This window comes from Sinocyclocheilus anshuiensis, unplaced genomic scaffold, assembly GCF_001515605.1.
Source record: "Sinocyclocheilus anshuiensis isolate Anshui unplaced genomic scaffold, SAMN03320099.WGS_v1.1 scaffold267, whole genome shotgun sequence".
Classification (NCBI taxonomy): Eukaryota; Metazoa; Chordata; class Actinopteri; order Cypriniformes; family Cyprinidae; genus Sinocyclocheilus; species Sinocyclocheilus anshuiensis.
This window is the reverse complement of record NW_015552637.1, coordinates 2,623,478-2,650,470: the sequence shown is the minus strand read 5'-3', so window position 1 is coordinate 2,650,470 and position 26,993 is coordinate 2,623,478. Positions and strand designations below refer to the sequence as shown.

At 36.4% G+C, this 26,993-nt stretch overlaps 2 protein-coding genes and 1 long non-coding RNA gene across 4 annotated transcripts in view; 2 read left to right on the top strand and 1 right to left on the bottom strand.

The window, feature by feature from the left end:
- Positions 1-3,385: 3,385 nt before the first annotated feature.
- On the top strand, positions 3,386-6,574 carry LOC107666761 (uncharacterized). Its single transcript, XR_001631714.1, has 3 exons — positions 3,386-3,470; positions 5,893-5,955; positions 6,496-6,574. It is a non-coding gene; the product is annotated as an uncharacterized LOC107666761 (long non-coding RNA).
- A 101-nt stretch (positions 6,575-6,675) lies between these two features.
- On the bottom strand, positions 6,676-13,234 carry LOC107666760 (DNA-directed RNA polymerase III subunit RPC7-like). Of its 2 annotated transcripts, XM_016458194.1 has the most exons (8): positions 13,070-13,234; positions 12,730-12,840; positions 11,221-11,350; positions 9,683-9,751; positions 8,784-8,840; positions 8,227-8,297; positions 7,982-8,098; positions 6,676-6,784 (listed from the first exon to the last, which is right to left on the bottom strand). In XM_016458194.1, the coding sequence occupies exons 2-8, from the start codon at positions 12,835-12,837 to the stop codon at positions 6,698-6,700; spliced, it is 639 nt and encodes a 212-aa protein (XP_016313680.1). In that variant the 5' UTR covers positions 12,838-12,840; positions 13,070-13,234; the 3' UTR covers positions 6,676-6,697. The 2 variants fall into 2 exon arrangements, with proteins under 2 accessions (XP_016313680.1, XP_016313681.1); XM_016458195.1 differs by lacking the exons at positions 6,676-6,784; positions 7,982-8,098; positions 8,227-8,297 and adding an exon at positions 8,311-8,656.
- A 4,905-nt stretch (positions 13,235-18,139) lies between these two features.
- Positions 18,140-26,993, top strand: part of LOC107666885 (ankyrin repeat domain-containing protein 34A-like) — a 14,682-nt gene continuing 5,828 nt past the window's right edge. The window contains exon 1 of the mRNA XM_016458400.1: positions 18,140-18,352. The gene's annotated coding sequence lies outside the window, so the exon portion shown is untranslated. The remainder of the gene's footprint in view (positions 18,353-26,993) is intronic.

Here is a 26,993-nt window from a genome sequence, read left to right as displayed (position 1 = left end):
TGTCTGTCTGTCTATGTCTGTCTGTCTATCATCTATCTATCTATCTATCTATCTATCTATCTATCAATGTCTGTCTGTCTGTCTATCATCTATCTATCGTCTATACAAAATTATATATTTTTTATAATTTCATGTATCTATCTATCTATCTATCTATCTATCTATCATCTATCTATCTATCTATCTATCTATCTATCTATCCTGTACATTTACTGTATATCTGAGTACTATGTATAGTTACATACTGTCAAATTCCCCAGTTACTGTTCTAAGACTGTGGTTTTGTTTTATGCAACATCTGGTGTGTAAATGCATTAGCGCAGAGTCTGTCTACACTCCTGGCATGAGGACGAATGTAGAGGAAAGGTTGATAGCCAGAGACAAAAACACGTAGCCCCTGTTGTGTGTATCTGAAGGGAGTGTTTTCTGGCTGGAAAATATTCAAGAGCTATTTCCTCATGGGCAAAGCACTTCCATCCATGGGTGTGTATTCAGAATAGCATTTCAGTTATGTACGATCCAATCCAAATGGGCAAAGTGAACGTGCTGGTAACCATTTACAGTATGTCTACAGTACACTTACAGTATTCTGTCATATGGATCAATTTATGGATACCATATTTTGGTTGGGCAACGAGGTCCAAAATTCCACTAGTGAAAATGCTTCTATTTAGTATTTTTCCAAGAATTTTTTTCTTAAAAGTTTTGCTAAATTAATATATGCAATACAAAAACATTAACGAAAGGCAGAGAATAAAATAATATATGAAAAAACTCAGAAAGGAGTTGCCCTGTCCATTGTCATCCATGCAGGACCACATGTGTGCAGGGATGGAACTGACTCAAGGCCGAGATCAGCAATCCTGGAACCATTAAATCAGGCATAAGCAACCTGATGCGGCTGTTTACTCACTGTGCAGCTGTTCCTCTTTATAGCACTCTCTCAAAAAGGAACTGCACCTCTCCTGACCCCCCTCTGTCTCGCTCACGTACTCGCTCCATTTCCAGCTCTTGAACTTGAACCTTACTCAGAAATCCAGAGTTGACTCGCATTCTCTTGATTTTTCTATATGTTTCTGTAAGCTGGAGTGAATTGTGTAATGCCATTGCATGATGTTGTTTGAGGCAAATACATCAGTGGTTGAAGCCCACTGCATAGGTCAGAAAGGAAGGCGTCTCTGAACCTGTGCTGGCATTTATCTCTTTGCATTTGCTGAGCAGTTTAAAGTGAAAATGTCAGACAGTCATACTAAACAGCGATGCAGGCTGTATAGATTTATGTATATTTGTGTTAACATCTGACTGACATTTATGTTCAGTTAAGCTAATTATGATTAATTCACCTTAAATATTACTATTAAAAACAGCTTGTGTGTTGTTGTTGTTTTTTCTGTTGTAAAACATAAAGAATATTTTTGTGAAGTTATTTTATTTTTGCCATAGCCCAGTTATCTTCAGTTTCTCCAGAGTAATGTGAGTGGTGCACAGGTCGTCCTGCTGACTAATGCTGCTTACCACCAGGGACTCTATTCTGTGATTGACAGGTATGATATGAGCCTTAATACTTCAAGTCAAAGTTGTTTAAAAGTTCTTTCCCTTTAAAAATTTAAATAAACTATTTATAGGTTGATTTCCTTGAAAAATACAGACACTGTGCAATCAAAACATTGCTTTGTTTGTTTGAGCATAGCAACATAGGCTGAACCAATGGGAGTTTGGGGCATGACTATTCGTTCTGGTCAACCAATGGTGGGGGAGGGTTTGGGAAAACCTGATTATTTTTGTTATTGCAAATCTGTTTGGTGATTCTAGTGTTAAGGAAATGACACACTTCACCTTTAACATGGTAATCAGCAAACACAGTTAATACATGAAATTAAATGAAATTAAATTTAAATTAAATTAAAAGGGTTGGAACTGCATCAAGGACAACATCAGCAATCCTGGGAGCATCAAATTAGAGAATCAGACACCTGATATGGTTGTTTACTCACTGTGCAGCTGTTCCTTTTCTTAGAGCAGTCTCAAAAATGATCTGAGTCTTTCCTGACCTCCATCACGTACTCTTTATGTCTCTCTGTTTCCACCGCTTGAACTCTACCCTAGTTTCAGAAATCCACCCAAGCAGAGCGTGTGTCTCCTAGTCTTTGCTTTTTCTGTGAGATTCGTTGGGTTGCACACTTGTGATTCCATTACGTGATATTGTATGAAAAGCATTGCATACTGTCAGCTATGATTTGCCATTCACTCTTGCTTTTGTAGAGAAGATTAAAATGAAAATGTCAAACTGTTACATTAAGATGCCATAGTATTGATTATTCCAGCCATCAGCTAATCATTTCCAAAATCCAGTTGTCTTTGACTTCTTTACTGTTATGTGAGAGAAGTACAGTTTGTCCTGCTGACTATGCTGTCTGCTTCAACAGAGAGAGAGAGCGGGGCTCTGCTGTGATTGACAGATGCAACATGGGCCTTGGTATTTGTTTTACACACTGTGGTCTAGAATGTGAAGCATTTTGTAAAAATGCATTGAGATTATGTCAGTGGGATATGTTATTAATAGAATCATGCAGATAATTCATATTAAAAACAACATTATTTAGCACACATGATGAGGATGGATAGCTTGCTTTGATTGATAAACTGCTCAAAATACTAATACTTATACTTAAATACTTGGTATTTGAACAAACCCCTAAACCCAAAAAAGTACACTTTGGCCATATAAACTGTCTTGCGTAGTTTAATGATGCCACAAATCATGTATATCAAGCATTTTTTAACCAATTGGACTGAAATCACTTTGAATTAATCCAATAAACTTTGATCGAAGGACTAAAGGAATAGCCCAAGCTACAGTATTTTATATATCACAGACCAGTGCTCTTACTTTGACTTATTTTGGCCAATGCCTTACCAACCACCCAGAATGACCTATAGCACCCTAACAATATTCACAACAATATTTGATGTAGATATTTTACGTAGGTATTGACGTTTTACTTTTATTTTTTGCACTGTGTTAGTTATTTTGATTCTTTCCAGTAATTCGAATCTGTTTACTAAAAATAGTTCTTCATATTCGGTGAGTGATTCAGTTATTCTTTCTTCAGGTATAGGCCTACATCGTCACGGCAGTAGGCGGGGATGCGTGTAAAATAGTGTGTTTTTGTATAATTAACTCATTCACAACCGATTCGTTAATACCGAACAAGTTTTATTAATTTTAATTTCGCAGTTCATTCGTGCTGTTCACGAACAACATCAGATTCAAAACGTTCAGATAAGGGGCGTAACCGTTCAGCAGGTTCATCCAATTAAATGTCTGTTCACAAACAGCATTTAAATGCCATGTGTCGAGCCCTAGTAGTGAGTCTTTGAAGGCTTTAATGAACAATCGAGATTCGTTTACTTAAGGATTCATTTAAAAACGTTTACGGACGAAACACCGCTGATACTTTGAATGTACTGTAAGTGTCTTTGGATAAAAACGTCTCATACATGTATGAATGACTATGCAGATTTACTCCAGACTGAAATTACAACGTTTGGGTAGAGGCCAGTCTATTAAAGGGACGTGGCCTTTAAAAAGGCTGATCAGGCCATTTAAAGCAGTCTTTATGTTATCTGACTAAAAAACTATTACTTTGAACTTTTTTTATTACAGTATTTATTTTTAAAACGTAGGGTGCCTTAAAAATAATGATCACAACACTGATAAAACAGGCTTATACTGATTTTCTCATCCTCCGATTTATAGACTACTTATCAATCCTGTTTGTATCATCATTATAATTAAAAAAATGAATAAATTCAGAACAGGATTATAATATAATTCTATTTTAAATAAGACAGAAATATTTTTTTCTACAACAACAACAACAACAGTAGTGTTTACAACAGCAAAACCACCATACCCTGTAAACTCAATAATAATAATAGGCCTAATTTAATTCTGTTTCTATTTTCAGAGTGATTAAGAGGTGCAAAGAACTATTTATTTAACTTTTAAACTTAAAATGGTCTTGCCTGCGTCACGGCATTTGCTGCTATCAATACAGAAGCAAAGAGCACAGCCCTATTAAAATCCGTGCTCCATGTTCCCCTTTTATACTTTGTGCACCTGCCCCTCCAAAGGTCTCTGCAGGCCCTGCCAGGCCTAGATGGAATTTCGATTGAAAATGAATAATAGGCCTAATTTAATTCCGTTTCTATTTTCAGAGTGATTAAGAGGTGCAAAGAACTATTTATTTAACTTTTAAACTTAAAATGGTCTTGCCTGCGTCACGGCATTTGCTGCTATCAATACAGAAGCAAAGAGCACAGCCCTATTAAAATCCGTGCTCCATGTTCCCCTTTTATACTTTGTGCACCTGCCCCTCCAAAGGTCTCTGCAGGCCCTGCCAGGCCTAGATGGAATTTCGATTGAAAATGTGCAGGATGAGTTTAAATATAGTACAATGTGTTAAAGGAATAGTTCACTAAAACATGAACATTTGATGAAACTTTATTATCCCTTAGGCTATCCAAGATGTAGATTAATTTGTTTCTTCATCAGAAGAGATTTGGAGAAATGTAGCATTACATCACTTGCTCGCCAATGGATCCTCTGCAGTGAATGGGTGCCGTCAGAATGAGAGTCCAAACAGCTGATAAAAACATCACAGTAATCCACAAGTAGTTCACACAACTCCAGTCCACCAATTAACATCTTGTGAAGTGAAAAGCTGTGTTTGTAATAAGCAAATCATCACTGAGATGTTTTTAACTTTAATAACTATTGCTTTCTGCACTAAAAAAGTTGTTTTGTCTGAATCACGAGAGACATACACACCCTTTACAAGTGGAAACAGTTCTAAACAAATATGCTGGTGGATTTTGATGTGAAAAGACAACAGGGGATGAGCTTTATAAACTCATTCTGACGCTGATTGCTTCACAATGTGTAACAAAAAATACGATTTTTAATTTGTCTGTTTTTAGTCTGTGATATGCGAAACAAAGTAAATGGTTTGTGCAATTAGCTTGGCATTTCTTTGCAAGCATGCTGAACTTAGACACATTATTTGATAGATGTATTGATTTTTAAAATAAAACAGGATTTAAACATTTTTGATTTCGGAATATCAGCCTATTTGCATGTCCCAAATCACCACAGTTACGTTTTAATGCACTTAATTTAATTAAAACTTTGAATTGAAATTCTTAAAATGGAACACATTGATGTCAGATTTTTGGCCATTTTGTTCTCCGTAGTTCTTTGTTATAAAAGCACAGACTGTAAATGTGGTGTGGTGCAATTATATTTAAGAACAATTTTAATTTGATACTAATATTTAATATTAAACTATTGGTACACTGTAGACAATTTGTATAGTTTGACCACTGAATTTTGCTCTCTTATGGTCCCTACATTTTCTGCCAAAATGGCACTATTTCCTTAACATAAGCATTCTGTACATTATTATTGACATTTGTCATTAACCCTGAGCTCAACAGTGTAGCTAGACTAAAATCAGGGTATCTTTGACTTAATTGAGCATTCTAGATTTCTCCTCTCTGATTGTTGGCATTGAGTGTGAATATATCACTGCAGCGACTTCATTTGACTGCTCTTATATGTCAGTCATCTCCGGCTGCTGTAATCTTCCACTGGAGATGAACTGCTATCCGCTCCCTTGAATAAAAGCCCAGACTTATTCCTGGAAGGATTCCTCTGCCTGTCGTCTGTAAAGCACGCCTGAGTCAGCTACTAAATTCAGCTTCAGCAAATTTGCCCAACCAGTGGAGTGTTCTCAAGATGAAGAGTCACGTCAAGAACAATTCTTTCTCCTCTGTTGACCATTTGCTCAAAAGAACATGACATTTTCTTTCTATTTGGATTCTTTTCAGGTGTATCTGGTCAAATGAGATTCCAGAGACGTGAAAGAAAGATTCATACACAGTAAATCAAAGGTAATGAGAGTGAGACCTGTGATTCAACTTAACCAAGGACATTTACTGTTATACTTTAATTGCCTAAGACACACACACACACACATATATATATGTACACATTAACAGTGTGGAGGACAACACAGTAAAATCGAAATGATTGTGCTTTAATGTAGTATCACACCTCCTACAGGCCACATGACAGAACTGCTCATCCATCTATCAATCTATGAGACAAAGTTTTGACAGTGTGACTTCATTACATAAAAAGGCAATAACATGAATATTTACAACCACACGACTTGAGACTTTACAAAATATTATGTGATTATCATCCAAAATAAGCAATCTACATTTACTGGTCTTTTTTCACAAATCTAAGATGTATAAAAGCTATTTAGACAAATACAACTGTCTAAAGCTTATACTAAAACATGTCTGAAAACAAGATCCTAAAATATTATTTCAGTTGTGAACTAATAATTATTTACAAAGCTCTAAGAATGTATAGCTGCATTAAGAGAGAAGTTTGTGCCTCAGTGTCTTCTCTGTGTCCTCCAGCCGTAACCCTCGGATTCAAATGCTCTTTGTCAGCAATCAGCCGCCCTGCCAACCGATCGGATGAGAGGAAATCCACTGCATACAGATTTCAACATCAGCTGCCAAACATAATGATCCAAGCTAGAACGGTCCTGAGGGACAGAGCAGTTCCAGCGACACTCACTGGCCGGAGGAGGGCGCTCTGGAGCCGCCGTCACCTGCTTCAGTAAACAGCTTCATCTATGTTATCATCACTGTCTCCTCCAAACTCGTCTCCATTGTCAAAGTGGGACATGATGTAATCTGTTTCCTGTTACACACATACATAGGATTAATTGGCTAAAACTTGTATTGAATGTTGGTTTAATACAGGTTCACCTCAGTCAATAGCATTTGTGGTATAATATTGATTACTACACAATATTCTAAAAGGGCAAAATCAAGGTTATACTGAGGAAGTAAATGGGAGATTTTTTTTAGAGGCTTTAAAAGCTTATAAGTTTATAACAGCACATAGATGATTTTTTCTTTTAACAATTGTGTATTATTGCAGCTATACTATTAAACTATTGAGTATTTAAATATTAATGAATTCACTTTCATTGTAAGAGTCTCACTGTAACCCAGATTTGACCCCTTTTTTGGTAAATAAAAGGAGGGACAAGTCGAAACAATTATTTTGCAGAACATTTACCACACATACTGTCAATCTATTATTTTAAACTAAAACTCATTAATTGAAATAAAGCTGAAATGAAATATAATGAAATGTGGCCTTAGCAACTAACTGGAATAAAATAAGTTTTAACTGAAGTGCTAAAATTACTTAAACTTTATGTACGTATAAATACATACATACATATATAAAAGACAATAGCATATAAAATTACTCAAATGAAATATATATGAAAAAAAACAATTAAACAATTAAAAATATTAATAATTGGTAACATTTTACAATAAATTTATTTTGTTAACATTAGGTAAGTATATTAGTATACATGAGCTATCAATGAAAAATACTTCTAAAGCCTTTATTAACCTTTGTTGATGTTAATTTCAACAATAACTAATTATTAAAATTAAAACTTGTATCTGTTAATATCATTTAATGGACCTGAGCTAACATGAACTAACAATGAAGTTATATTTTTATTAACTAACAATAACAAAGATTAATGAACACAGTAACAATTTCGTACTTACTGCTAGTTAATGTTAGTTACTGCATTAACCAATGTTAACTAATGGAACCTTGGTGTAAAGTGTCACCGATAAATCCTAGTATAAGAGTATATAATAAAAAATACTAAAATAACACTGCTGCCAGTTGAGGCTTTCTGGTATTAAACCTATAATATTCCTTTAAGCTAAAATCAACTGGACTTAAATTAAATTAAATTTAAAATTAAATTAACTGCAGGTCCTTTTTTCCATTTCTTTACTTTCCCTGTTGATCTTGATCAAACATACTGGCTTAATATCACAACAGAATGGAATAACTTACATCCTCAAATTCCTCCTCATCATACCCTTCCTCTCCCTCAGCCTCTTCCTCTTCTGGCTTCTTTTTCTCTCCCTCCTCTTCATCAGAACTCCCGTCTTCCTCTTTCTGCTCCAGAGTCTTAATAGAAACACACACATTCTGTTCATATGCACATTATATCTGTGAATGTGTAACAAAGTAGATTAAAACTCTTTATTTTTGAGTGCTTTACACATTAACGGCACCCTAAACAGGTATTTGTGCACCTCCAGTTTGCGTATGATCTCCTCTTTGTCCACTCGTGGCTGTTTGGGTTGTTTGGGAACAGCTGGGCTTTCTGCAACCATATAAGCAAAACCGTGTTTTTGACTGTGGAAATGACATCAGCAACATCTTCCCATAATAACATCAACTCATTGATCACAGCTCCTCTGACAAAAGACACAGAAGGACTAAAAATAATCTTCTCTCCTCTCTTGGTGACAGACGCTCTTCAAGCCTAAACCTTCATCCCTCTCTCATCTCCTCTTTCTCTCCATCCTTTCATTCTGGAGATGTGTGTGCAGCGCGGCTGAGAGCCATCTCTCTGATTTCCCCAGAGACGCCGATGAGTCAGAGAGCGAAGCGCAGACCTGCTGGTTCGGCTCGTCTTTACACACTCATTCATGAGCGCATCAGCCTCACCTGCTCCCTTATCTGGGTTTTAAAAGAGCACATTTACAAACGCATGCTTCCTGCACTGGGCGTCTCTGCTCGATTGCAGCAGAACACAGTGTCCAGTATTAGAGCGTAAGAGCCAGTTAACGGCATCAGACACACTCACTGTCTCTCAGGGGTCTCTTCTCTCTCATGCGCAGCTCCTTCGGAAAACGCCTCCAATCTAAAACACACAAATGGATGTAGAGGATCACACAAGTGTGCAGAGACGCAAGTGAATCGGTGTCGATATTGAAAACTAAGCTATTAAAAACATTTTTGTTAACTGAAATTAAGCTGAAAAAAACATATAAATATTACATAAAAAACCAAATGAAATTTATAAAATGTTGACTAGCTGGAATAAGATTAAGTAGTAAAATTAATAACTGAAATGATACATTTAATAACTGAATACATTTACTAATTGACACAGTTAAAATAAAAATACATTTAAAAATACTATTTAGTTTGTTTTTAATATTTTTTTTTTTGTTAAAATTAAAAAATGTATGTGTATTATATGAGCTGTGAAGTTGTTCTCATGATTTTTTACAGTTTTAGTGTTTAGGCTTTATGTTGTCATGAAAACAAAGTTATAAAATTAAATATAACTATACACAGAAAAGGTTAGTGATTTATATACAAGCATATTGTTTACATCGTGTGGCTATATTATTAAAACATTGTATTTTAACAGTTATGGATTCACCTTCATTGTAAGTATCTTACTGTAACCCAGATTTTTTACCTTATTTGGTCAATAAAAGGAGGGACTTATCGAAATTAATTTTTGTGGAAATCAACATTACGTAAAAATGACAAAAGCACATAAATGGAAAATTACTAAAAAATAAACAAATTAAAACGGTTAAATATAAAAGCTAATTTAACATAATTTAAAAAACTCTAATAAAGCTTATTATTAATAACTATAAAAAAGCTATAGTAAAGCTATAATATGTAGTAGCATATAAATAATACTAAAATAGCACTGAAGTGAATCGCTTGAGATAAATCACTCACCTGGCTTCCATTCCAAACTGTTATCAGAGGTTTCAATTTTCTGGTATTTGTCAGAGTAACGCTCCACATCTGTCAACAGGAAAAAATAACTTAAAATTGCTAATCACACATTGCTCTAGAAAGGGGTCTTTACACTTATTGTGAAAATTTACCATGAATTTTGTCAGAAAAAATGTAATGCTTTACTATACAGTATAGACCAATTTAGATAAAGGGAAAAAATTCTGTAGGTTTTATATCTTTGATCTGTGAAAAAAAAAAGAAAACATTTCAAATACATTTCAAAAATTGTATAAATGACACAGTCTGAAACTTGGAATACAAATATCTGTCTCAAAAACACTGCGTTTTGTATTCCTAAAGTCTGTATAGCAAAGAAATGCAGGATGTCTTAAAGGGGTCATATGATGCAATTTCAAATTTTCCTTTTTCTTTGGAGTGTTACAAGCTCTTGGTGCATAGATAAGATCCCTAAAGTTGCAAAGACTAAAGTCTCAAACCCAAAGAGATATTCTTTATAAAAGTTAAGACTTGGCCACGCCCTCCTAAAACGCCTCGTTTAAACACGCCCCCACATGTCTATGTCACTGTGTGGGAAGATTTGCATAACGCCGCCCAAATGTTCACGCAAAGAAAGAAGGCGTAACTTTTATTCTCGCTGTAGTATTGTTGTTGCCGCCGCCGCCATGTCGTGAAGATGCTGTGTTTCGTTGTGAAAGTGAAACTACTTTGTTTGGCCTTCCAAAAGAGGACGATATCCGCTTCATCATGCCTAGAGCTGATCCGTGCTGGTCGCTGAGGAAATACATCAACTTCGCGCTGTGGATCGCTGGATCGGCTTTCACCGTGGACGAAGCGGAGTCCAGCCCGGGGTCGTCACATGTGGTTGCCGCAAGCCCGCCGGCCGCTCCTTCGTCGAATCTGCCGGCCTCCGCTCACTCTAGCCCGCCGTGTGTTTCGTTGTGAAAGCGAAACTACTTTGTTTGGTCTTCCAAAAGATTCAAACACGAGTTTTGAGCAGTGTAGAGTAGCGCTTGTTGTTTGTAATTTCTCCTATCACAAATGCAGACATGGTTTTATGTTTACGCGGCACGATATAAGTCATTATAATCAGTAATTTTGTTCCCACTGGATGCAACAAATGCCTCGTTTGTAATGGGATTTATTGGTTTTGTCTCGTTGCGCCGGGACACATGGAAACCATAGACTGTATGATGGAAACACAGTATGGTAGGAGCGTAACATTTCCGTCACACGCTTGAGGTATTCAGCCAATCACAACGCACTGGATAGCTGGCCAATCACAGCACACCTCGCTTTTTCAGACCGATGAGCTTTGTAAAAATCGACACGTTTCAGAAAGGCGGGGCATAGAGGAGAAACAATAATGTACAGTATGTGGAAAATAATTGTGTTTTTTTAACCTTAAACCGCATAAACACATTGCATTACACCAAATACACAACATAATGTTCTTTTTAGCAAAGTCATATGCCCCCTTTAAAGATGTCGGAGCTCATCTTTGACGCCAAACTTACCTTTCTTGGGTGCAGCTGGACGGATGTAAAAGGGGAGCGTCTTCATGGCTCCTCTGAACTCCTGTTTGAGTGCCAGCATGTACTCGGCCTCCTCACCCGTCTGCAGGGGCACCGGCTTCTGATCCAAAGGCTGAAACATCAAACAGAAGTGAGGAGGGACCACTGATACACATCTGTCTAGTATCAGGGGTCAAACAAGCACCTGTTGGGACAGTTCACTCCAGAGGCAGACAGTAACTAAGTACATTTACTTGAGTATTGTACTTAAGTACACTTTTTGAGTATCTGTACTTTACTTGAGTATTATTTTTTTCTGGAAACTTATGACTTTAACTTCACTACATTTGAAAGACAAATATTGTACTTTTCACTCCACTACATTTCTATCAAGGTCCTTGAAGTAGAAAGTCGTTTCTATGTAGCAGCTGTGAAAGTCAGTGGGTGATTTTTTTTTCCTCTAAAATGTGACTTTCTTTTTTTCAGACAGTTTATCAGTAATCACTCTTGTAGGGCTACATTAAGTGATTTCCCAACATTTTTTGAACACAGTTGCAAATACGATATTTATTTACAATTAAATAATAAGAAGTCAACATTGTGGTATACATTAGACACAATATTGTCTGATTTTGCTAAATTGTGTAAGTGAAAATATTACCTATAAAGCCACAGAAGAACTGTTGTGTGTCTCCTAATAAAACACAATAGGTGTTGGACTTGAAGCAGCACTGCACAGACCGTTCTGTGTGTGACATCAAAGTACAGCGAGAGCGATTAGACAGCATTTTTAAAATGTTTGTTTTGATGTCAAATAAGTCTTGCTGTTTTGCTTTTTTGTTAAAGCAGTGTTGCTGTTGTAAAGTTATACAACTACAGTTGTGTTGCTGGGTTTTAAAGCAGGTTTGATTTCTTTTTCTTCCTTATCACTCTGTATGTACAGCAATTTCACTGTCTACTCTGTTCAAATGTGGATGAATGGCTACACATAGATGTTGTCACACACTGTCAGAGCTGTGGGCCAATTCCAAACAGAAGTGAGCATCCTTATGCCCTACTCCCTTCCAAGGGCAGAGCTATCTAACAACCACGTTTGTCTTAATTATCAACAGTATTTTTTCTTTTTATCATTTTAAACCTGCACTTATGTTTGTAAATAAGTTTTGCGTGTGCACTTTTTTTAAATGTAATTTATTTTTATTTTTTATTAACGTGTGCTATCTTTCTAAAATAATATTGTCATTGTGTTGTGATGTCTCGTTACTGACTATTTGTTCACAGTTCTTCATGTGACAGTTTAACAGGAGAGGACTTCGTTGGCTGTGATTTCTGTAGCTCAAACAGTAGCGCACGATGTCAGCAACGCCAAAGTCCTGGGTTCGACTCTCAGGTAATGCAAGAACGAATACAGTATAAGCAGCTTAGGATAAAATCGTCTGCCAAGTGCATTGATGTAATGTAATATAATGAGTATCAGTTCGACGAGGTTTTATTCTATCTTTAAACACTCACAGGGAATAGAGGGGTCGGCTGGACGGAGGATGGAGGGAGATTTTCTCCTTTACCGATTCCAACAATCTCCACAGAGAAAGTGAGCTGCCCTCTGCCCCTTCCTGCCATTATCTGAGGCACAATCACCACATATCACATTATTAATCATACATCTGATATAGCCTATTTATTTCATATTCCATTTATATCATATCGAATTCCGCTGCAAAAATAGACATTAAGACCAAACTGATGTAAATATTTTACATAGTGTGAATATTGTTTGCTAAATATGTTTTTATTTAATTATGTATTTGTTTAAGACCGAAATGTAATATTTAAACACGCCTCGCTCACTCACAGACAAAAAAGCGATGAAATCCCTCTTTATTTATAACTTAATTCCATTGTGCAAAGCATTTATTAGATAATCCGTAAATATTACACGCAGTTGGTTTTCATAGAAATTCAGGATTTATTGTTGTAGAATTGAGCAGTAAAATCAACCGCCAATGCATGTTTGTTTTTGCCCGCTGCGGAAAATGTTCCTTCCAGAAACGAGCGCGCGTTCACTTATGGTTCCGCTTCTGTCTGATGTTAAATTAAATCAATCCTAATCAAAATGAGTCATGCAGAACGAACAACTCAATTTAAAAAAACAAAATGTGAACAGCTCTGATGGAGGATCAAATGCAAAACCATTTTTTTTCATCTGCATTATGCAAGGGCTGATTTGTTAAAACTAGCACATTTTATACAATACGTTTCTTAGTTTTACCATGACTTAATATATTTTATGCCTTTCAATTATATTGCTATAAATATTACTTTTCATCCTTGTTCCTTCACTCGCTTCCCATCGTAAAAAATAAACAAACAAACAAACGCAACAACATAAATATATTAATTATTACTACAACTATTTATTACTTTGAAACTATGGTTATCTTAAAAAAAAAAAAAAGATTGCATTATTTACTAAAAAACTGGATGAAATTAATTTTTTGTTCATCCTACAGATGTTTCTATCATGTCCAACAATTTTGCCTCATAATAAAGTTTTCTCCAGAGTTAATGTACTTTGCTACCAGGGACACAAAAGTGTTGGGGAAAAGCATTCTTGTCATTAAATATGAGGTATGTTATGTGTAAAGAAAAATGAGATTAAATATTGCGTTGCGCATCAAGCTAGAATTTTGTCAAACTGTGAAGAAAAAGTGTGAAAATATTATTTAAATGTGTTTATTTATGATACATAAAATTGAGCTATAAAAATGCCTTAGCACGTCACCCACTTTATTTTAAAATTTTTAAAATGACATTTTAGAATAGTATCAAACACAAATATTTGAAATGTGTGTTCATGACATTTCAGAAAAATGTGTTGCATGTGTATGATTGGACATTTTTATTAGACAAAAGTAATGAACTAATGGGAGTGAAAAAAGTTTTTTTTGTTTATTTTCTAAAAGTAGATTCTAAAAGTCCCATATTCATCACAACAGTTCCATTCTAATCTGTGCTGACGAAGCTCCTCGCAGCACTGAAATGCTTTTCTAGAAAACCTGGAAACAGTTCAAATTCAGCTAAATCTGCATTTGTTAAAAAAGAGAAAAAAAGAATGAAAGGAAAACTAACTGTGATATTGCTGACTCACAGCCTCCCCTGTCAAAATCAGAAAATATGTGAGTATGAGAGACAGAAATTAGGCATGAGCTCATTTCAATAAGGTAAACTCATTTGAACAAAACACAACATAAAACCTAAAAACATTAATTGAAATATTGGGACATAACATTCAAACTGTAATTTAAATCTAAGCATGGAGAGCAAGAGCACATTCACTACTATAACCTCTCTCTCTCTCTCTCTCTCTCTCTCTCTCCTGCAGCATGTGCATGTCACTGTGGGAATGCTTCTGTCGGAATCCACTGAATCAGTTGCCATAGAAACTGTGTTCAATAATAGCTATAGTCACTGAATTAGTATTTATGCAGTCTGAGAATTGTTTCACACCCCCTGCTTTCTTGCAGAGAGGGCCTTGATATATATTTAGCCCCAAAAATGAAAAATAAAAAAGGCAAGCAAAAATCCAGATTTATGTTGAGGGAGAATATGCACCTCTGCAAATGTGTGTTAAGTGCATTTTAGCGTTGACCTAATACACGCCATCTTTACTCTGCAAAGCCGGCACACAGGTTGCATACTGTACATGCATTTACACAGATTGCACAAATATATCATTAAAGTACTTCAAAGATAAAATTATGAATAAAAAAGATTCTAAAATAAATGCTCTGTCATGACAACAAGGCTGCACCAATGCTGCATCATTTACATTCATCACTGGGTGCTTAAGTGGGTCAAGGCTGGCATATTTTATATTTTTGCATGGGTTTAATGCGCCATTGTGTCTTTATGCAAAATTTAGAGCAGGCACAGAGCCTGCTCAGAGCAGCCTTAACTTGACTATGTAAAGCACTTGCACACATTGCTTAAATGTTATCATGTATCAAATCACAGCATGCAGAATTTGGTCTATTTCTTAGACAAGACTATTATTATTATTATTATTATTATTATTATTAATATTGTTGTTGTTGTTGTTATGGTAAACTCATTGAACATCTGCACCAAATTGTATTCTCTACATCTGCTTGTGAGAAACAGCACACCATGGCAAACAAATGCAGGTGTGCATCAGAAAACCAGGGATAAACTTAAAATGATCAAAGAATTAAAATAATTGAATAAGTTTCCCCCTAGTGGAAAGCAGAGATGGTCATGTGCATGTGAACAGTCAGTCAGTCAGTGGTTTGCTTGGTGAAGCTGGACCTCAGTGCGTCTGTGCGTGATCGTGGGAGCCTCGCATCAGCTCACTGCCCACTCCACGCCCCAGCAGAGTCTCCCAAACTCTCGGTCGCAGGAGGAGAGGGGATGTGGGGGATGTAAGACACGGGGATCAGCAGACAGCAGCTGGATTCTCGGGCTAAAATCGGCTGCTCTGATGGCGTGAAGACAGCAGATACACGGTGAGACTCTGTCAAGATACTCTCCTGCAAATGTTGCTTTCAAAATGCTCTTCGTGTTTAGGAAAACATTTACTGTTATTATAATTATTATTATTTCATTTATATTTTGTATTATTCTCAGCTGAGCATGGCCATAATTAAGCAGACTTCAGTCCTTCATATTGCAGCGATATCTTAACATTCCATTGCACTGTCTTTCTTATTATTTACGTTTCAAACCACTTTTATAGAGCGATTTTCGAGTCGTTCGATGTTGTGAAGCATGCAAACGACTATCATTTTTTGCTGGCATGTCTGCATTATGCAAGGGCTGATTTGTTAAAACTAGCACATTTTATACAATACGTTTCTTAGTTTTACCATGACTTAATATATTTTATGCCTTTCAATTATATTGCTATAAATATTACTTTTCATCCTTGTTCCTTCACTCGCTTCCCATCGTAAAAAATAAACAAACAAACAAACGCAACAACATAAATATATTAATTATTACTACAACTATTTATTACTTTGAAACTATGGTTATCTTAAAAAAAAAAAAAGATTGCATTATTTACTAAAAAACTGGATGAAATTAATTTTTTGTTCATCCTACAGATGTTTCTATCATGTCCAACAATTTTGCCTCATAATAAAGTTTTCTCCAGAGTTAATGTACTTTGCTACCAGGGACACAAAAGTGTTGGGGAAAAGCATTCTTGTCATTAAATATGAGGTATGTTATGTGTAAAGAAAAATGAGATTAAATATTGCGTTGCGCATCAAGCTAGAATTTTGTCAAACTGTGAAGAAAAAGTGTGAAAATATTATTTAAATGTGTTTATTTATGATACATAAAATTGAGCTATAAAAATGCCTTAGCACGTCACCCACTTTATTTTAAAATTTTTAAAATGACATTTTAGAATAGTATCAAACACAAATATTTGAAATGTGTGTTCATGACATTTCAGAAAAATGTGTTGCATGTGTATGATTGGACATTTTTATTAGACAAAAGTAATGAACTAATGGGAGTGAAAAAAGTTTTTTTTGTTTATTTTCTAAAAGTAGATTCTAAAAGTCCCATATTCATCACAACAGTTCCATTCTAATCTGTGCTGACGAAGCTCCTCGCAGCACTGAAATGCTTTTCTAGAAAACCTGGAAACAGTTCAAATTCAGCTAAATCTGCATTTGTTAAAAAAGAGAAAAAAAGAATGAAAGGAAAACTAACTGTGATATTGCTGACTCACAGCCTCCCCTGTCAAAATCAGAAAATATGTGAGTATGAGAGACAGAAATTAGGCATGAGCTCATTTCAATAAGGTAAACTCATTTGAACAAAACACAACATAAAACCTAAAAACATTAATTGAAATATTGGGACATAACATTCAAACTGTAATTTAAATCTAAGCATGGAGAGCAAGAGCACATTCACTACTATAACCTCTCTCTCTCTCTCTCTCTCTCTCTCTCTCCTGCAGCATGTGCATGTCACTGTGGGAATGCTTCTGTCGGAATCCACTGAATCAGTTGCCATAGAAACTGTGTTCAATAATAGCTATAGTCACTGAATTAGTATTTATGCAGTCTGAGAATTGTTTCACACCCCCTGCTTTCTTGCAGAGAGGGCCTTGATATATATTTAGCCCCAAAAATGAAAAATAAAAAAGGCAAGCAAAAATCCAGATTTATGTTGAGGGAGAATATGCACCTCTGCAAATGTGTGTTAAGTGCATTTTAGCGTTGACCTAATACACGCCATCTTTACTCTGCAAAGCCGGCACACAGGTTGCATACTGTACATGCATTTACACAGATTGCACAAATATATCATTAAAGTACTTCAAAGATAAAATTATGAATAAAAAAGATTCTAAAATAAATGCTCTGTCATGACAACAAGGCTGCACCAATGCTGCATCATTTACATTCATCACTGGTGCTTAAGTGGGTCAAGGCTGGCATATTTTATATTTTTGCATGGGTTTAATGCGCCATTGTGTCTTTATGCAAAATTTAGAGCAGGCACAGAGCCTGCTCAGAGCAGCCTTAACTTGACTATGTAAAGCACTTGCACACATTGCTTAAATGTTATCATGTATCAAATCACAGCATGCAGAATTTGGTCTATTTCTTAGACAAGACTATTATTATTATTATTATTATTATTATTATTAATATTGTTGTTGTTGTTGTTATGGTAAACTCATTGAACATCTGCACCAAATTGTATTCTCTACATCTGCTTGTGAGAAACAGCACACCATGGCAAACAAATGCAGGGGTGCATCAGAAAACCAGGGATAAACTTAAAATGATCAAAGAATTAAAATAATTGAATAAGTTTCCCCCTAGTGGAAAGCAGAGATGGTCATGTGCATGTGAACAGTCAGTCAGTCAGTGGTTTGCTTGGTGAAGCTGGACCTCAGTGCGTCTGTGCGTGATCGTGGGAGCCTCGCATCAGCTCACTGCCCACTCCACGCCCCAGCAGAGTCTCCCAAACTCTCGGTCGCAGGAGGAGAGATGATGTGGGGGATGTAAGACACGGGGATCAGCAGACAGCAGCTGGATTCTCGGGCTAAAATCAGTCGCTCTGATGGAGTGAAGACAGCAGATACACGGTGAGCCTCTCTCGAAATACTCTCCTGCAAATGTTGCTTTCAAAATGCTCTTCGTGTTTAGGAAAACATTTACTGTTATTATAATTATTATTATTTCATTTATATTTTGTATTATTCTCAGCTGAGCATGGCCATAATTAAGCAGACTTCAGTCCTTCATATTGCAGCGATATCTTAACATTCCATTGCACTGTCTTTCTTATTATTTACGTTTCAAACCACTTTTATAGAGCGATTTTCGAGTCGTTCGATGTTGTGAAGCATGCAAACGACTATCATTTTTTGCTGGCATGTGCGCTGATCAGAAATGGTTGCTGGCTGCTCGTTTGGTGTGAGTTGTTGAAGCTAAAAGCAAATGTTTTATTGGAGGAACGATGTGCATGTGGCTGCAGCTGTTCATAAGGCTTTATGAACGTTCGTTGCGAATTCATGCACCGCAATTCGGATTCTCAGTTACACTGAATGTCTGCTGGCATTTCCTAAAAGGATCTCTGAAGATTTGCTGGATGTCTAAAGGAGAAGGTTTAAGATTGATATATATGCTGCTGTAATGTTCATTGTCTCACTTCGCAAAAACTTAAAATATGAGCGTTTCTGTGGCGATTGCTGCTCGTTTGCTGTAACGGAGGCTTGAAGTGTGTGTCTGCTGTTTGGAAGTTCATTTGTGGACACTGAAGCTTTGCGTCAGGCAGAGAGCTGACGTGAATAGACACCAAAGTTGATGCTTCAAGACTAAAAATAGTCCTGAGCTGAAGATATTTGCAGCTGGCGGTGTGAATCGAGTCTGTAACGCATCAAAATCTGTAACTGCTCCGTTTTGCGAATGGCGTTCAGCACCGCGGACAGCGACATATAATCAGCATTTGCTCGTTTGATTTGAGTAATATTTTCACTTGTAGAATCAAAACATGAGAATACATTATATTGGTTATATTATGAGGAAATAATACCATTGTGCTGCAATAATGATGCTATTGGCAAGGTTTTTGAACATAGCAATGGCAATACCATGTTTTTGGACATGTAGCATGGAGTTTTTTTGAAGCACTATTTAAATACCATGCCACATTATTTTAGTATAAGGTATGAAGGAGATTCTTACTAAAAATACAAAAAGATGCCTCAGTCACACTTTACTCCACAAAAGAAATTGTATTTTGCATTTAGAAAATTAAGCCTATTTTTTAAAACGATTAAGATTATTGATTTTCTTGACAGTTACATTTTACACCCCAGTTCTCATTATAAAATACTGTCATGTGAAAAAAAATGTTAAGTGTTTATTCATCATGCTATTAGATTATTTGTTGCATGATTTGTATATCATTATTTTTAAACATGCTATTTTACAGTAAAGAAACATGTCAAGGATTTTTAAACTATTTATTCATCATGCTAGTAGATTATTTGTTTATTATCCTTGATTTTTTATAAAAACAATTTAACTTTCTTCTTTGAAAAAAGCATAGTATAACATTATTTTTACTGTACGACAGTACAGAAATGCTATTTTACAGTAATGAAAAATATCAAGAAAGAGTAATTGGAACAGTAAGAGAGACATAACCAGATGCATTATTTGTCCTAAAAACAATATCACAATGGAAAAAACGAACGTAATGATCCTAAACGCAAGACGTATCCCCTATATGCTGGACAGTATAAAAATCATCAGATTTCTGCATTGATCACATGAAGTTGCTTTTTCTGTTTGCATAAAACCATATTTTATTTCTGACATCTGCAGTTCGAGGGCAGAGAAGAATGCATTGGTATGCTGTTGTGTGCAGTTATGTGAAAGGAGATGCACAGATTGCTATAGAATTGGAGGAGAATTCATTCTCATCTCTGTAAATCACTGAACACTCAGTCTAGTCGAGTCAAGTGGTTTTGTTGTCATTCATCTCATTACAGACCAAGTGTAGGAGAAAAACAAACTTGCCACGACATGAGTGGCATTGAAAATGACAGCAAGACCTAAACATGCCACAGTAAACAATACGGATTAAACACACGGCAGTTCAGAAAACGTGTCAGGAACGCTTAGGACATTTAATATGAAGGAGATAATCTCATTGCCCCTCTGCAGGATGGTTCTCTTTGAAGCTGCCAATGTGAGTGATGAATTGCCTCAGCGGTTCTGATGTGACTGGGTCAAAGGGTCATCGGTGCTCCGCTGATGGATGCTGTTCTCTCAGCTGCTGTAAAAGTGATTGCACCTGCCTCGATCCGTGTGATCTAATGAGGCAAACAGTGGCTCAAAGGCACCGTGGCGCTCTTGGTGGGGTGAGAACGCTTGACTGCGCAGCCCCTTCTGGTCACGGGCCCCCTCACGCAACCTCAGATGCAGCCTTGAGTCACACACACACTGCTGTTACGTAAAACAGAAAGCCAGGGGTGGGGGCTCTCAGAGGCGTGAGAATGAAGACATGATATTCATTTCCATCATCTGTCGGGAGAGCATAGAGAATTAGATATGACTTGTCCCGACAAGACAGCTCGGTACGTCGCCTCCCTCCTCCGGCGCGGCGCTGAAACACAGACCCTCTCCAAGTGCTCTTCAACATGCTGCAAAATTGGCAAGTTTATTTTGGTCATGTCGAACGACTCTCCACTACACTGATCTGTACACACTCAAAGATCCATAGAGCAAAGGCTTTGTTCAGATGGCACATAAATCTGATTTATCTATCAGATTCAATCTTGGGAGCTGTCTGCTTGTCTGTCATTTTTCAAGTGATTATAATTGGATGCGCTTGTTCAAACAGCGAAGGCAATATCTGATATATTTACACATACACCAAATATTGACTGGTCATCTTGACATCCTTCAATACATAACGGATGCAAGAAAAAATGAGTCAAGTCACCTTTATTCCTATAGCACTTTATACATAGATTGTCAAAGCAGCTTCACAGTGATAAACAGGAAAATAAGAGAATCAATTATGGAAGCTCATAGGGCTACATGATAAATTATATCAATCAATAAATCCATAAATCTCATTTTTAATTTCTCTCAATTTATTAAGCATAATTGTCTACAATATTTTCTCGCTGGTTATTTATCCTGAGTAAATTCAGACACAGTTGTAGACAAGTACACTCTTAAATATAAAGGTTCTTTATTGGCATCAGTATTGGCATGAAGAACCTTTAACATCTATAGAACGCTGCCATTGCACAAAAGGTTCTTTTAGTGGAAAAAGTAAAACAATCACACTAGTAAAAAGTGGTTCTTTTATGAACTGATCACTTAAAAATACCTAACCAAAAATGGTTCTTCTGTGGCATCACTTTTTGAACCTTTATTTATTTAAAAAAATTTATTAAAAATGACTTAAAATCCAATTGAATGAAATCTACTTTCATAAATATGTCTTTAAATCTTTAATCTTTTATTTAAAGATATCTATTTAATCTTTAATCATTTATTTGGTTTGGATTAGGTCTTTAAAAATCATTATTCCATGTTTTTTTTGTGCTGTTCAAGCTACAAAAAAATGAAAGAGATTTGGAGTTGGAAATACTGCTCGTCTGAACAAAGCCACAGAAATGTTGACATGATTGAAAGATGATGACAGTTGTTTGTCCACCTGTATGAATTGAAAGAGAGTGGAAAAGGTAAGTATGGCATCTTCATTATGTCGTGTGTGACATAACATCCATTTTGGAGTTACACAACTGAAGAATCAGACATCTGTAATGTTTCTTTTTTTTTCTAAGCAGGTCTTGTTCCGTTTAGCACCAAGACCTCTATTTTGAAGTCCTTTTACGCTTGTGTTTTGTGGGGTCAAAGACAAAACTGATCAAATTTATACCTTAAATGCAACATAAGTCACTTTGCAAAAAAGCATCTGGCAAATGTAATGTTCACAGTCCCTCCCTGAATTGTACCAGGTGTTGCTTGTTTAATCAGTCTGTGTATAAATAACCCTTGTGGTTCTAGAGTGTCTATAAAGTATGCAAACTGCACTAGAGTACAATTTATTATGTAGAAAACACAGATGTTGGAGCAGAATTGCAGTAGCTGCATACATACATATTTGTATGCATCTTTTATGCATATATCCGTACATATTAGCTCTGCTCCAAAATCTAGAAAGCTGTCTACATAGGAAACTGTGCATGTAAACGGAAATGAAACTCACAAAATAAACTGCACTTTGGTTCTTTATATCATGACACATTGTGAGTTTGTGACTGAATACTTGGTCAAAGTCTAAGGAATGTTTTTACACAGACTTATGATTAAGATCACATCACATTATCACATTATGATCACAGACAAGAGCAATATAATTAAACTTCAAAATAAAGGTCTTGACATTAACATTTATGTTCGTGCATTTAGCAGACGCTTTATCCAAAACAACTTTTTAGCATAAGCAACTTGTCTCTGAGCCAACAATATTTGCATACAATGCCATGCTGTTTCCATGAAAAACAGCACAGAAATAGCTTACATTTTTAAATATTTTAAAACATTTCAAATTATCTAGAACAAAAGCCCTGGCTGATGTCCTTTAAGGGATAGTTCACTCAGAAATGAAAATGTATCATCATTTATTAACCCTTATGTCGTTTCAAACCAATATGACTTTTTTTCTGTATGCTGGAAAAAAAATGAAGAATGTTCAAGTCCAACCTACACTGGATATCACTGACTTTCATTGTATGGATGAAAAAAACAAGAAGACATTTTTCTAAATATGTTCTACAATAGAGGGTTTTTAATGAGGCATTTAAACAACACCAGTTTCAACTAAAAACAGAAAACTTTTTGTGTTTTGGCCATTCATACACAACAACAGCGTTGTGGGGGCCTGAAAATGCAAATATTTGAAAACAGATTTCAAAGTGCAAATTTTTGAACACGATACCGTTATTGTCTCAAATTAGCAAATTGGTAAAAATGGTGACATCAGCACGTGTATTACACGTTCAGTCTATAGGAATGCATATGTGCGCAGGTGCGTAGTGTTTATTTACAAAGTGCCAACTACTGGCCTGGCATGCATAATACAGCCATTTTTGCGGATATGTTTGAATGGGGATCGTTTTGACAATGTTGTCATCTAACCTTTTTAAAAACGTGAAGGAAATGCTTTTCTATTTTTAGTACATCATTGTCATGTAAATGTACCCTACATGAAGACAGATTTTATTTTCCTATCTTTGTCTTTTTTTCCCTCTTTAATTCTCACTGGAGCGTTTAAAACAGGCTGGTCACAATGCACATGTCAGGTCAGGATACATGTAAGGACGCCTGTGGGTTTCAGCAGGCTGATCTCCTGAGAGACGATGCCTGCCACATCTCTCCAGTGAGTCTATCATGGAGATGAGTCATCCATGCTGCCCCGTGTGTGTGAGACAGGAGATTAACCTCGCCGTCTCGATTCCCCGAGACCCCTTAAAGATGGATTTTTTTTGCGATTACACTTTCAAAGAACAGTTCATTTCTCCCTGTTCCTCTCCACCTCCCATAATCAGTATGCAAAAATAGCGTTCCGCTTGCTTTCCTGGGCTGAGCTGGCTCGGAAATGACAGAGAATTCCTTAAGAAGGCAGGCAGGAGGAGCAGCTCGGGGTCTGTGGGTGTGTTGGTGTGATGCAGGAGGATGTGAATTCTGCACAGCTTGTACACACTCTTGACGTTCCAAATGTTCTTCATATCGCCAGAGATAAACTATAGGGAGCAACGGGATCTCTTCTGGGGGCTGGCCGATTTTGGGGATGTTGAAGCCAAGTTAAAATATAAAATAAAAATATAAAAAGGTTTAAAGGAAAAATGTATTTTTCCATCCTCAGGCCATCTCTTTTAAGCCACAGATCCTGGCGTACGCAGATGATATAGGCAATGTTTAGTAAAGCAGCACTGGGTGCAGCACATCACGTGACTTTCTAGACTGAACATATGGTTAGGAAACCATACTATACAAGTCAAATGAATTAATATTTAAAAAGCTGATTTTTAAATAATTGTGCTGTTTTTATATATCAGTTATTTAAAGCCTATCAAAGCACTGTTAGTTTCAGTGTATATAAGAATGTTAATTTATTAGCCAATGCATTGTACTCGGAAATGACAGAGAATTCCTTAAGAAGGCAGGCAGGAGGAGCAGCTCGGGGTCTGTGGGTGTGTTGGTGTGATGCAGGAGGATGTGAATTCTGCACAGCTTGTACACACTCTTGACGTTCCAAATGTTCTTCATATCGCCAGAGATAAACTATAGGGAGCAACGGGATCTCTTCTGGGGGCTGGCCGATTTTGGGGATGTTGAAGCCAAGTTAAAATATAAAATAAAAATATAAAAAGGTTTAAAGGAAAAATGTATTTTTCCATCCTCAGGCCATCTCTTTTAAGCCACAGATCCTGGCGTACGCAGATGATATAGGCAATGTTTAGTAAAGCAGCACTGGGTGCAGCACATCACGTGACTTTCTAGACTGAACATATGGTTAGGAAACCATACTATACAAGTCAAATGAATTAATATTTAAAAAGCTGATTTTTAAATAATTGTGCTGTTTTTATATATCAGTTATCTAAAGCCTATCAAAGCACTGTTAGTTTCAGTGTATATAAGAATGTTAATTTATTAGCCAATGCACTGTATTATATACATTTTTTGTTAAACATTGTAATTGTCTATACTGTAATTTTTTTAAAATCAATTTAGTGCATCCTTGCTAAATAAAATTATGCAGTTAAAAAAAAAAAAAAAAAAAAAACATTGACCCCAAGGCATTTGAATGGTAGTTCAATTGTAGTGGGTTGTTATCCGTTATGTGTTGTCCTGGGTCAGCATGGGTCCTGGGCTTTTTTTAGTCCCAGTACATCTCTGCATATCGCTGCTTTATATCACCAGAGCTCAGGAGCGCAGCGAGAGGAAGACCACTAGGAATTAATCAAACAAATTATATATGGAAGAGTAAGAGTCACCATGTCTTCAATTAATCAGACTGTGAAGGAATAAGAACACAAATAGCAAGAAAATTCAGTACAACATCTTAGTTTTGACCATGTGCAATTAGTTTCTCCTTTTCCCCACTGACCCTCCGTGACAATACATGATTGACCGCAACATGTAGTCAAACCAATTTCATCCTCCTTTCCTCCCCATTTGTGTAGCTCGTTGATCAGTTTCTGTTTGAGAAGAGGCGGGGCTTCTGCCTCACAGTGCCTGTATCAGTATGCTATGTGATTTGGGCTCATTGAATTTCAAATAGGTTCAAGCTGATTTCGAAGGCTGCAGCATGTTAATAATACTGTTATTGGACTGGATGCCCTCTTGCCACACCCCCTGTCGCTTGCTCTAATCATCTTACCAAGATAGTTAGTGTAATGATCTGATGGCTCACGTTCCATGAAGCTCATACATAGCATGATGGGAAGGTTTCTGATCGAGGGAGAATGTGCATCTGAAAGCATGGGATAGGTATGAAGTTTTTATTAGTCTTAAAAGTAGGATCATCATCCACACTATCACCAGCTCACACAGATTTTTTTTCAGTCCAAAAAACAACATGTACTGTCAAGAACAATTGTTGAACATTGGAAATATGGTTCATTTGGCATACCTTGCAATACATCAGATACCAAAAGAAACATAATTTTGAACAACATAATTTTTGTGTTAGTAAATGCCTGGTATCTGTGTGTAAGATGAATGCATGTCATAAATCATTTGTATGTGTGCAGTGCTGACTGAGCTTGTCACATGTCTTTATGCTCTTTGCACCACTCAGGAATTCAATTTTCTTTTCTTTACTGGACTGTCATTATGATCCCTCTCCTGCCTTCATTACAGAGAAGATGGAGAGGAGACTGTGTTAAAGAGTACAGGGTTGTACAAAGTGTCAGCCCACAGGACACAGTGTTCAGAACACAACTGAGTAAGACAGCAACACTTTACCTTAAGGCTGCATACATTAACTTTAGTTAATGCATTGGGTGTTACTAGTGAGACAATATAGAGAAACTAGCGAGTTTTGAATGCTCTGGATTGAGTCTGATTAAAATAATGTGATTTGAGATTTCAGACTTTGTTTGATTGATCTGAGAACTGAATCGAGAATGCTAAATTCCAATTCAGAATTGCATTTGAATTAGGGCTGTCAAATCGATTAATCGCGATTAATAGAATCCAAAATAAAAGTTTATGTTTACATAATAAATGTGTGTGTACTGTGTATATAACTTTATATTACTGTATACAATTGTAACAAAGTTCGTAGTCACGGGAAGAAGGAGGCGGGAGCCGGCGAACATTTAAAGACTTTAATAAAATAAACAAACACAAAATGAAAGTAAAGCGGCAGCCCCTCGCGGACGACTGCCGCACACAAAACACAAAATAAAATCCAGGCCTGGTCCTCTCTCGTCCAACACTGTCGTCACTCCTCCTTTTATCCTTCCGGAGCTCCTCCATGGGACTCGAGACCGGTGAGTGGCGCAGGTGTCGCGCATTAGCATTTACTCCACCGGCCTCGCCCCTCTCGTCACAACAATATATAGGATTTATATGTATAAATATAAATCATACATAAATATCTGTATAGATATTTATATATATATATATATATATAAAGTGGGTACGGAAAGTATTCAGACCCCCTTAAATTTTTCACTCTTTGTT